The sequence below is a fragment of the Nycticebus coucang genome, chromosome 4 (assembly GCF_027406575.1).
Source record: "Nycticebus coucang isolate mNycCou1 chromosome 4, mNycCou1.pri, whole genome shotgun sequence".
Lineage (NCBI taxonomy): Eukaryota > Metazoa > Chordata > Mammalia > Primates > Lorisidae > Nycticebus > Nycticebus coucang.
This window is the reverse complement of record NC_069783.1, coordinates 114,396,334-114,407,619: the sequence shown is the minus strand read 5'-3', so window position 1 is coordinate 114,407,619 and position 11,286 is coordinate 114,396,334. Positions and strand designations below refer to the sequence as shown.

At 47.7% G+C, this 11,286-nt stretch overlaps 1 protein-coding gene across 4 annotated transcripts in view; it reads right to left on the bottom strand.

Moving 5' to 3' along the window:
* Positions 1-399: 399 nt before the first annotated feature.
* The window catches only part of CAMKK2 (calcium/calmodulin dependent protein kinase kinase 2), a 57,248-nt gene continuing 46,361 nt past the window's right edge, over positions 400-11,286 (bottom strand). For 2 of the 4 annotated variants that reach the window (XM_053589635.1, XM_053589636.1), the window contains 3 exons: positions 7,672-7,772; positions 7,108-7,150; positions 400-3,538 (listed from right to left, as the gene is read on the bottom strand). In XM_053589635.1, the coding sequence (XP_053445610.1) occupies positions 3,368-3,538; positions 7,108-7,150; positions 7,672-7,772 (315 nt within the window). In that variant the 3' untranslated portion in view covers positions 400-3,367. The remainder of the gene's footprint in view (positions 3,539-7,107; positions 7,151-7,671; positions 7,773-11,286) is intronic. The other 2 variants (XM_053589638.1, XM_053589639.1) reach the window with 1 other exon arrangement.

Below are 11,286 nucleotides of genomic sequence, written 5' to 3'. Positions count from 1 at the left end.
AGAAAATGGGGTTAATACCTAATGGGGTGAAGCATCATGGAGCATGCTCGGCCTACGGGATATACTCAGTGTGGCTAGAACTGCTCCGGAGGGGCTCCCCTATCTGGCCTACACCAAAGCCTAGCAGTCACCTGCCTGCCACAGGAGTGCTTCAAGTCACCTAGGGAACAGGTTTAAACCAGGCCCTAGCATCTTCATTTCTAACTCACTTCCAGGTGACACTGACACTGTTCGTCTGAGAACCACACTGCATATCAAGGTACTAGGACATGCTATACATTAGGGCTTTGCTGAAAACATAAGCCTTGACTTAGGTGTTTAACCTCATGGAATACGAACATAAGGACAAACAACCTAAATCAACCACCACCAGCCAAAAAAAACAGAGGCCCAGGTTTTGCACCATTTTGCTGTTTATTTCAAGTTTACAGAGAAGCTTAAACGTGTGGAAAATCACCAAAGGCTTATTTTTCTCTTAAGTTCATGTACTTTTTAGTGATAAATACACAGTATTTAACTTTGTACACCTGATAAAAGGAAAATGCATAGTAGAAAGGATCAGGAATGGAAGAGAAGCATCGGGCATTAAATAAATCACAGAATAGAAAAGTGAGCAGTCCCATGAAACTCAGCCTGTAAAGCTGGAGAGAAGATGGGAGCCAATGACCTTGAAACGTTCCCTAGCACCTTGGAAGCAAGTGGAAGTTATGATTCTTCCACTCAGCAACGTGAAGCTCCCCTCTGGAAGATGAATGAGAGTGACAGGCCATGCCTGTACCTACCTGTCCAGGGATTCTCCTCCTTGCCCCAGGAGGGCTCCGAGGACAAGAGCCCTGCCTCATGGGAAAGGCGAGGCCCATGAAAAGAGGCCTCTGGAGCCCCAAGTGCCAACAGGGGCTTGATAAGGCTTTCTGGGGGCCACTGGCAATCTGTGGGATGGCCAGGAAATGGGAGAGGGCAGAGGAAACAGAAGGTGAATAGAGGATTTGTGCTTCCTTTGAGGCCATAGGTGCAGGCCACAGGCTGCTTACACCAAATTGGTCCCACAGATGAGGCAGCAGTGGAAAGAATTATGGGCATCCTTTTGGCCCACCTGGAAGGGCTGCTCACAACAGCTTCTCCCCTTTCCTGACAGAGTTGGTTTTTGAATAATCAATGTTTGTGCTCCAAGAGAGTGGTAGCTCTAATGCTTTCTGTTTAAAACAGCCTTCTTGGCTTATCCTTTCCATGCGGAGTGGGTCCTTTCCATGCTTTCTTTGGTGTTTCTTTGTTTAAAAAAAAAAAGTTATCAATGTGGGCCTCCCTCAACCACCACCCCCAACAGCTAGGTGCTGCCTGATCGCTGGCATGATCCACATAAGAAATATTACATGGAAAGTTCTATGATGGGGAGAAATGGCATTGCCCGATGCAGCTGTGTAAACAACAGACACTCAACAGAAGCCCTGTGTGCTGTTGCCCCCATTGGGTGAGCCACTTGGCCAGGCTGGAGCCCACAGACAGGCTAGACCTGAGACTAGGGACCCACTGGCTTTAACCACTGCAAGGTGCTTATTGCAAACTAATCAAACCCCATCTGCTACCAGAAAGGGTGGAACTATTGAGTCATTGCCCCATAAATTTAAAGGAAGTGGGCAAAAGGAAGTACTAGGTTACAAAGAGAAAGCAAGCAAGCAAGAAAACCTTCCCTAGACTGGGTATCCTTTGTTCCTTGAAACCAGCATTCCCTAATTCTGAATGGTTTATATGATAGCAAGAAAATTCTGGCTAAACTACAATCAAGAGCTTAAGAAAATCTATGGAAGCCAAGAATACTAGGGCTTGTAAACAGGCTAGCTAGGGGCGGGGGGCACAAGGCCTCGCTCTGTCTCTGGGAGGAGTCCTCACATCAGGGCTGATCAGATGGAAAACTACAGAAAAGCAGAGTGTTTGAACCCAGTTACTGATACCATATTTCACCCAAACCAGACTCCACAGAGTACTGGGAAACAGCTCCAACTCTCCAAGGGCAAAGTCCTTCCAGTTTTCCTCCCTTTTAAACTTCACATTTACCTACACATGGCTGTGGAAGGAATCCCACTCGAACCTCAACCAAATGTCAAACATTAGTTTTAAGTTAAGAAAAACCCTATCTGGATTCTGGCTACAAAGCAGAACTTCCTGTGGCAAGCCTTGGTTTCCTTGTACCCAGAGGAGTGCTCTGGGTTTCAACAATATTCTCTAAAAGGGTACCCTAGCATCACAGCATGGATCCTAAATTAGCTTTGACAGTAAAGAATCATTTGTGTCTCAGTCAAGTCGAAACGTTTTCCACGTGGCCCTCCAGAAACTGGCTATTTCATTGACTACAACAATCAGTATTTAAAATGAAAACAAAACTTTAGCAAGTCTCTACAAGACACAGGCCCTAGACAAGCTAAACTGCTAACATACAGGCTTAGGTTTCACTGGCTTTAACTGATCAGATGCTGAAGCCATGAAGTAGATCGTGGAAGCTCTAAGTAATTTCTGAACTACTGTACTCGAGTTCAGTCTAGTTAGAGAAATGTTTAATCTTAAGCCATGTAATGTACATGGAAATGTAGGATTTCACCTGGAAGTTCTTGTAATTTAACAGATACTCACTAGAACTCAGCTGACTATTTCAGAAACCTGCCTGGAGCAGCCCTCATAAAGAAATTTTTTCAGTCTTTCAGAAGAAACTTTCCCCACCACGGATGCTGAAAAATCTCCTTCCAGGAGCACTTATACTTCAAGCCCTTTCTATTTTCCTGACTACAATTCTGCCCATAAAAAATTAAAAGGTCCTTCTTACAAATAAGTTGCCTTGAAGTTCCCTGCAGCGACTGAGGGCTAGTGCTGCTCTGACTCCTTGAGTCCAAGGTTCTAGAAGATGCCGCAGTTTGGGGATTGCACACAGAGTCCCACCTACCCTTTTACTTCTCTCAAATGCAGCAATAACTCCCAGGCCTCAGACTCCTGGAGTTTTCTGCTCATTTTTCCATGATTTTCAAACCCCATGCACACTCATTTGATATCTCTGACATGGTTCTGAAATCACAATGAAAGATTTTTGGCATAAAAACATTTAAAAAAGCAATTGTCCCAAAATACATGTGGATTTGAGTCTACAACTCCTCACACCCACCTGTTCAGCTAGCCAGCAGCCAAGGTTGACGCCATGGAGTCAAGTCCCTTCCCCCCTTTTTGGTCCCCTTTAAAACAATAAAGGAAAAAACAACCAGAGATGACGATCAAGGCTCTACACACGTGCTTGGTTTCCGTAGGACATGCTGCTATGGAAACGCGGGCTGCAGCAGCCCCGCAGAGGTGACTAGGTGCATGCGAGGTCCAGCGATCCAGGCAGCTACTCGGGCTCCATCGCCTCCTCGGGCGGCAGAGGACGCATGCGTGCAGGGCAGCCAGGGTCCCAGGCCCCCCAACTCTCCACGCAGGGACCACCTTTCACAACGGCACTTCCTCCTCCCCGGCGGGGGGCAGGTCGGGGGCCCCTGGGCTGTCTTCGCTGCCTTGCTTCCTGCTCACCAAACAGAAAAGCAGAGTTAAGGCTCAGAGCTGGCTTCTCCCACATCTGGGCCCCTCTGCCTGGTGTGCCATCTTGCACCACCTGGATTGTGATCTGCTTAACATGGTCTTTGCTATCATCTCCCCATATTTTCTTGCTCACATAAATTTTTCAAATGAGACTGTGCAACCATCCCCTCTGTAAATGCAAGACCAGCATTATTTACCAAAAATAATGAGCTATAAAATGGATGCAAAACGTCCCATGGAACTCCTAAAACTATCGCACAGATCACAAGCACTATGTAGGCAGGTATCTCAAACCTCCCTCCACTTCTATCTCCCTAGAAACTTCTTGCAGGGCAGATTGTGACAAACTTGGTAGCAGTGGGCAGGGCCTCCCCAGCCTGGCCTAGCACACAGGGAGCCCTCAGGAGAGGGCTTTTGACAACTGCCCCAAACCCCTACACCCAGGCCCAGAAGGAAATGAGAGAAAGTAAGTCCTTGGGTCCCTCATGGGCCCTAGATGGAACTGCCCATATGACAGCGACAGTGTGGATGGTGTGGGAAGAAATGTGATGGGGATCCCCTAAGGAGGGACTCATCTCCCTGTCACCATCACACTGATTTCCCCTTTTATGGGAATCCACAGGGCATGCCATTGTCTGTCCTTCCCCAGCAACAATCTGATCTGTGTTCCTTGTAGGGGACTGTCCCTATACAAAGGAGGAGAAAGTGTGACCTCAGTACTTCCTAGAAAGAAAACCTTCTTTGTTTGAGATGGCTTTTTATGTTTCTGACAAAGAATGGCAAGTAAAAGCCTGGGGGAGGAGGGAGCTGTAACTAGATGTCAACTTCTGCTGTCACAGCTGCCTGTTGGTAAGGCAGGCGTGGGTCTTGCTGCTTCCGGTCCAATCAGCTCTATGAGCTCCCACGACCCAAGTGTCCCACCCACTCCTTAGTGCTGAGAGGCAATAATCCCTAGGTGTTACTGGTACTATAGGTGAGAGAGTAAAGGGGCAGTAAAGCCCTTTGAGCCAATCTGTGGCTACTGATGTCTTGATATTTTGATCTCATTGAAAATCAAGGAACAGCAGACGTGCTTTCAAACAGGCGGCAGCCCCAGGCTGGCAGACCCTAATACGGAGGCTAAGAAGAGAAAGTGGGGGCCCAGGGCACTGGTGGCTCACGCCTGTAATCCCAGCATTCTGGGAGGTCAAGGCGGGCAGATTCACCTGAGCTCACCAGTTCGAGAACAGCCTGAGCTAGAGCAAGACCCGGTCTCTAAAACAGCTGGGCATTGTGGCAGGTGCCTGTAGTCTCAACTACTCGTGAGGTTCGTGATTCAAAAGAATCTCTTGAACCAAAGAGTTTGCTTTGAGCTATGACACCACAGCACTCTACCCAGGGTGACAAAGTGAGACTGGCTGAAAAAAAAAAAAAGAGAGAGGAAGCGGGAGTGGGCTCCTACTCCCCATCATCCTGTGAGGACCCCAGGTGGAGCCATGGGTCACCTGGCTGCATAGACGTCTGGGAACCAAGCGGGGACTGCAACAGCCTCCTGAGGGTACTGAAGACTAGCTGATTACTAACTGCCATTTTCCCTGTTCTACTTAGAAGGGCAAGGTTTCTCCGAAAAGCATAGATAATTTCCAAACAAGTGTTCCTCCTAGACTACCATATATGCCCCTAACCCCGATGGTAGAGATGGCCAACAAATTTCATTTCATAAGCCAACTCCTAACACTGGTACACAAACGTTCATAAGCAGCAGTATTCGTTCGTGACAGCCAAAAAGTGGAAACAATATCCATCAACAGATGAGTGGATAAACAAAGTGTGGTCTATCCATATGACGGAGTATTAGTCAGCCATAAAGAAGAATGAAGCACAGATACATGCTACAGCATGGATGAACCTCAAAAACATAGTGTTGAATGAAAGAAGCCAGTCACAAAAGGCCACATATTGTATGATTCCATTTATATGAAATGTCAGGAAATAAGCAAATCTGTAGAAAACTGAAAGTAGATTAGTGGGCTAGTAATCACTGGGGCTGAGGGAGCTGGGGGTGGACACAGCTAAGGGTACGGGGTTTCTTCTTGGGTAGACAAAATATTCTAAAGTTGACTGTGGTGATGGCTGCACAACTCTGTGAATACACTAAAAACCACTGAATTATATACTTTAAATATGTGAATTGTGTGGTATGCAAATTATACCTCAATAAAGCTATTTTTAAGAAATAGAAGGCTGAGTGTGGTGGCTCACCCCTGTAATCCCAGCACTTTGGGATGCTGGGGCAGGAGGATCACTTGAGGCCAGAGGTTCAAGACCAGCCTGGGCAACACAGTGAGATTCTATCTCTACTAAACATTAAAAATATGAGACAGGTTAGCTTGCACTTACAGTCCAAGCTACTAAGGAGGTTGAGGCAGGAGTACTGTTAGAGCCCAGGAGTTGGAGGCTGCAGTGAACTATGATCACCCTACTGTACTCCAGCTGGGCCACCGAGGAAGACCTTATCTCAAAAATAATAATAATAAAATAATATGAAATAAGAAATAGAATGGATCTCTGGAGCTCCCAGCTAAAAGTATGGCAGCTACATCAAGTTCAGTGGGAAGGACATAGGTCACCACCCACCGTGGGCATTTTGGCAAGAGGGGGCAGCAGGGTGCCAAGCAAGACCTCCCAGTCTTACAAGGATAAAAGTCCTCATCTGTCCTGGGAGGCTCTGATAACCTGGCCTGCATGTATTTGGAAAGAGGGCTTCTGACCAGAAGGAAGAAGGTCTGGCTCCTACTCTGGTCAGGGGACTCATATCACCTTATAACATGCTGGAAGGGGATGTATTTCCTAGATCTTAACCTATCAGAAAAGGAAGGGCAGAGGCTGGAGACCCTCTCATGAAAAGACAGAGTGTAGCGGGCAGCGCCTGTGGCTCAGTGAGTGGGGCACCGGCCCCATATACCGAGGGTGGCAGGTTTGGGTCCGGCCCTGGCCAAACTGCAACAAAAATATAACCGGGCCTTCTGGTGGGTGCCTGTAGTCCCAGCTACTTGGGAGGCTAAGGGAAAAGAATCACCTAAGCCCAGGAGTTGGAGATTGCTGTGAGCTGTATGACGCCATGGCACTCTATCCAGGGTGATAAAGTGAGACTCTGTCTCTACAAAAAAAAAAAAAAAAAAAAAAGACAAGAGTGTAGCATGCCTGATCTACACTCTGACTACACAGCCTCAGGGTGGGGCAGCTCAGGGCCTGTGATGGAGCTTCGATGCCACTGATGTGCACTGAATCTATGTGGGTACCACACTGGGCCCTCAGACCTGAGGGACCCCGCAGGCATTCCAGGTGGAGCGCCATGCACCTGCAGCCCCAGCCCACATGCACAACCCACCATCAGGTCCAAGCCCCTCACTGCCCCTCATTCTAATCCTGGGTCCAGAGGCTGGTGGAGAGCCTGGGCACAGCAGCCTGGGCTGTAAGGGACATCCACCTGGGCGGAGATGCCCCGTGCTCTGCAGCTGCCCCCACCCCCAGGCCCCAGCAGAGGCTACAGCACAGGCAAGCAGGCGTTACCTTGGGCTCAGACAGGGGCTCACACTCTCTGGTTGGTTTTTTGCTGGAATTGCCAGAAGAGGGGGGAAAGGGAAGTGAGAAAGGACACTTGGGATCCAGAAGATGCCTGTCCCCCACTCCAGAGACATTCTGATCCCAAACACCAGCCTCACAGAGCCAATGCCAGGGTGGTCTTGACGAGGTGAGTGGATGCCTCTCTGCATGGACACACAGGGTCAGAGCAAGACCACACTGCCTCCTCATCACTGGGCCTCCAATCCCATCATCAAGTACTCACCATCCTGGGCCACAAAAGTACTTTCTTTCTGACTGACAGGAGCCCCCCACTAAAGTACAATTCCTCCTGAGAAAGGTAAAACTTCAGTGTGGATTAGCTGCCAGCAAGACTGTGTGTGCTGAGCCCGGGTGACCAATGCTGGCAGCTGCTCATTTCCCTGGCGGTTCTCATCTGAGCCTTCCAGATGGTACCACTTAAGGAAGCAGCCATGCAGAGTGGTCTGGGCAGGGCTGCCCCAAACTCAGCCTCTAGCTCCCACCCTAGGAGGAAGGCAGAGGGGCACTCACGTGAGCAGGTTTCCAGGCGCTGACAGCGAGCGCTCCTCCCGCCGGCTGCCTTCAAACGGGTTCCCAAAAGAGCGCTTGCGGATCATGGTCTTCACCAGGATCTGGCAGGGAGAAAAGAGGTGGTGGGTGACTCCTTGGCCACTCTAGGGAGATTCCAGAGAACACCTGCCCGCTTCCTTCTCCCCAGCCCCTGCCAGCTCTCAGGGATTGTGGCCGACAATGGGCCTCTGAGGGAAGCAGTTTGGGCAGTGTCCTTCCTACCTGAGAAATACCTGCTAGAGCCAGCCCTGAGTCTGACTTGCTCCAAAATGCCCATGGTTCCCTGCTGCCAACAAGACAAGGTCCACACTCTTTGGTCTGACATGGAAGGCCTGGTATAATGGATTCCTGGTCTAGCCCACCCCTGCAGGGCCCTGCACTCCAGGAGAGCAGGCCTGCATTGTCCTTTGGACATACTTGGCACCATTTCATCTTCAAGGCCAGGCCTTCATTTTCCTTATCAGGCATCTGTGGCCATCCCAATAATAAACGCTTGCTTCCCAGGTATTAATTCTGAGAGTTGGGGCTGCCTTTTTTTTTTTTTCTTTAAATAAAGTTATAATTCGAAAAAAAATAAATTTATAATTCACATACCATAAATTTGCCATTTGAAAGTATACAAGTCAATGGCTTTTAGTATATTCCCATAACCACTGATTCCACAACATTTGCATTACCCCTAAAAGAAACCCCATACCTGTTAGTAGTCTCTCCTCCTTTCCCCAGCCCCTGGCAACCACTAATCTTTGTCTGTGCAGATTTGCTATTCTGGACATATCTTACAAATGCAATCACACAAATGGGGCCTTTTGTCTGGCTCCTTTCACTCAGCATCATTTTCAAGGTTCACCCACATTGTAGCACGAATCAGTGCTTCACTCCTTTTCATAGACCTTGGTGTGGATAGAGCAGGTGTTGCTCATCCATTCATCTGCTGATGGACATTCAGATTGTTTCCACTTTTTGACTGTTGTGAATAGTGCTGCTATGAACATTGATGTGCAAATTTTTGCATAAGCATGTTTTCCACACAAAATGCTTTCATTTCTCTTGGGTACAGACTAGGAGTGGAATTTCTGGATCACATGGTAATTCTATTTTCCACAGCGGCTGTACCATTTTATAACCCACCAGCAGCATAAAAGGGTATCAGCTTCTCAGGGGAAAACATGTTAGTGGAGGATGAAAAGCAACCCAGGGCAACTGAGGATAGCCCCTTTACAGCCTAGTTTGGTATGAGGAAGAAAAGCTCAGGCTTCTGCCGGCCAATGTCAAATCACCTTCTTTTCTCCTTCTTCTTTACTGTGGTAAGTCCAGCTGTGTGTGCCTCAGTGCTCTGTAGCGCTGCAAGTACTGTGACCTGCAAGTACTCAAAAATCTGTAACAAGGATTCTGAGACAACACAGAAGCCAGCAAATGGTGTAAAGACAGAAAACAGGCTGACTGGAGGACCCTATTTCTGGTGTAATAACCAGGGACAAAGCTGGAGCTGGAAAGAAGGGGCCCTGTGGGCTAAATCGTGCCTCACAGCTGGTGGCTTCGTGCTGATAACCTGTAGACGTCACTGCAGTCACTTATCTAGACCTCAGAATTCAGAGACTCAAAATGAAGTTCACTTAGAATCTGGAGGCCAAGATGGAGGCTTCCAGAAGACAACAAAAGTCCAGGAAGAGCCAGGCACTTCTCAGCAACTCTCAAGGAAGCAATCGAAATAATTACTTAGAAGAGCTGCACCGTAACCACAATCGGCTCCTGCCCGGACCTCCATAAGAGGTGCACTGCCCAGACCTCCATAAAAACTGCACGGGACCGCAATCTGCGCCCACATGGATCTCAGTAAGAGCTGTGCCGCGACCCCTGACCTGCGCCCGCTGGGCCTCCACACACCCTGACCAGGAACTGCGGGAGCATGCAATCCCACGTCCTCCCTCCTGGACCCTCCCTGCATCCACACTGGCCTGCACGTCTGGCCAGGGACTCTGGTAGCCACAGGCCCTCTGGAGCCCTCCCTGCCTCTGTGCGGAGCCCTTCTCCTGGCCAGAGACTGCTGGAGCCTTGGGCTCTCTGTGTCAAAGTCACTGGGTGCCAGGCACTCCCAGAACCATGTGCACCACCCCCCACCCTGTTGCTGGATCCAGGTGTGTCACACTCCAGAGCTGCTTCCACAACCAGAACTCCCTGGCTGAGGCAGCCCCAGAGGAACTACACAGGGTCACTCTCTACAAAGATCCAGCAACAACAGAGTGATCCCGCTGGAGTCTAATCTTGGAGAGACACCTCCCCAACTCTGAGGACGGCCAGAGGCAACAGTGAAAAACAATCATGAGGTGAAATCAACAGAAAAACTCTGGCAATATGAATAATCAGAGTAGATCAACTCCCCCAAGGATCAATAGGGGCAGACACAGCACAAGATCCCATGCACAAATAGCTGAGATGTCAGAAATCAAATTCAGAATCTGAATAGCAAATAAGATCAAATTAGAATTCCAAGCAGTAACCCAAAGATATCTCAAGAATTCAACAAATTCAAAGACCAAATGACCAAAGATTTTGACACACTGAGACAAGAAGTTGCATCCCTCAAAGATCTGAAAAACACAGTAGAATCGCTTAGTAACAGAATGGAGCAAGCAGAAGAAAAGATTTCCAACATTGAAGACAAAGCTTTCGAATGCTCCCAAACTCTCAAAGAGGAAGACAAATGGAGGGCAAAAACAGATCACTCTCTCAGAGAGCTCTGGGATAATTCGAAGAAAATCAATATTCGCCTTATAGGGATCCTGAAAGTGACAAAGTGGCTTCACAAGGCACAGAGTCTCTTCTCCATGAGATTATGAAAGAGAACTTTCCCGACATACCAAGAGATTCTGAAATTCAGATAGCAGATAGTTTCAGAACTCCAGCACGACCAACCCAAATAAGACATCCCCCAGACACATCATAATCAATTTCACTAAAGTTAATATGAAGGAGAAAATTCTGAAAGCAGCCAGATGAAAGAAAACCATCACCTACTAGGGGAAGAATATTAGAATAACTGCAGATCTCTCTGCTGAAACTTTTCAAGCTAGAAGAGGATGGTCATCGACTTTTAATCTCCTAAAACAAAATAAATTTCAACCCAGGATCCTGTACCCAGCTAAACTGAGTTTCATTTATGATGGAGAAATTAAATACTTTAATGACATTCACATGTTGAAGAAATTTGCCATAACTAAACCAGCTCTCCAGGATATTCTCAGACCTATCCTTCATAAAGACCAGTGTAACCCTCTACCACAAAAGTAAACCCACCCAGAAAATTTGATCAAATTCCAACTTCCACAGTCACAAATGGATTAAAAATGTCCACCGGACTCTCGAAAGGCTTATCAATATTCTCAATTAATGTGAATGGTTTAAATTGTCCTCTAAAGAGGCACAGGTTGGCTGACTGGATACAAAAACTCAAGCTGCATACAAGAATCTCATCTTACATTAAAAGACAAATATAGACTCAAGATGAAGGGATGGTCATCTATATTCCAGGCAAATGGAAAGCAGAAAAAGCAGGCGTTGCAATCCTATTTGCAG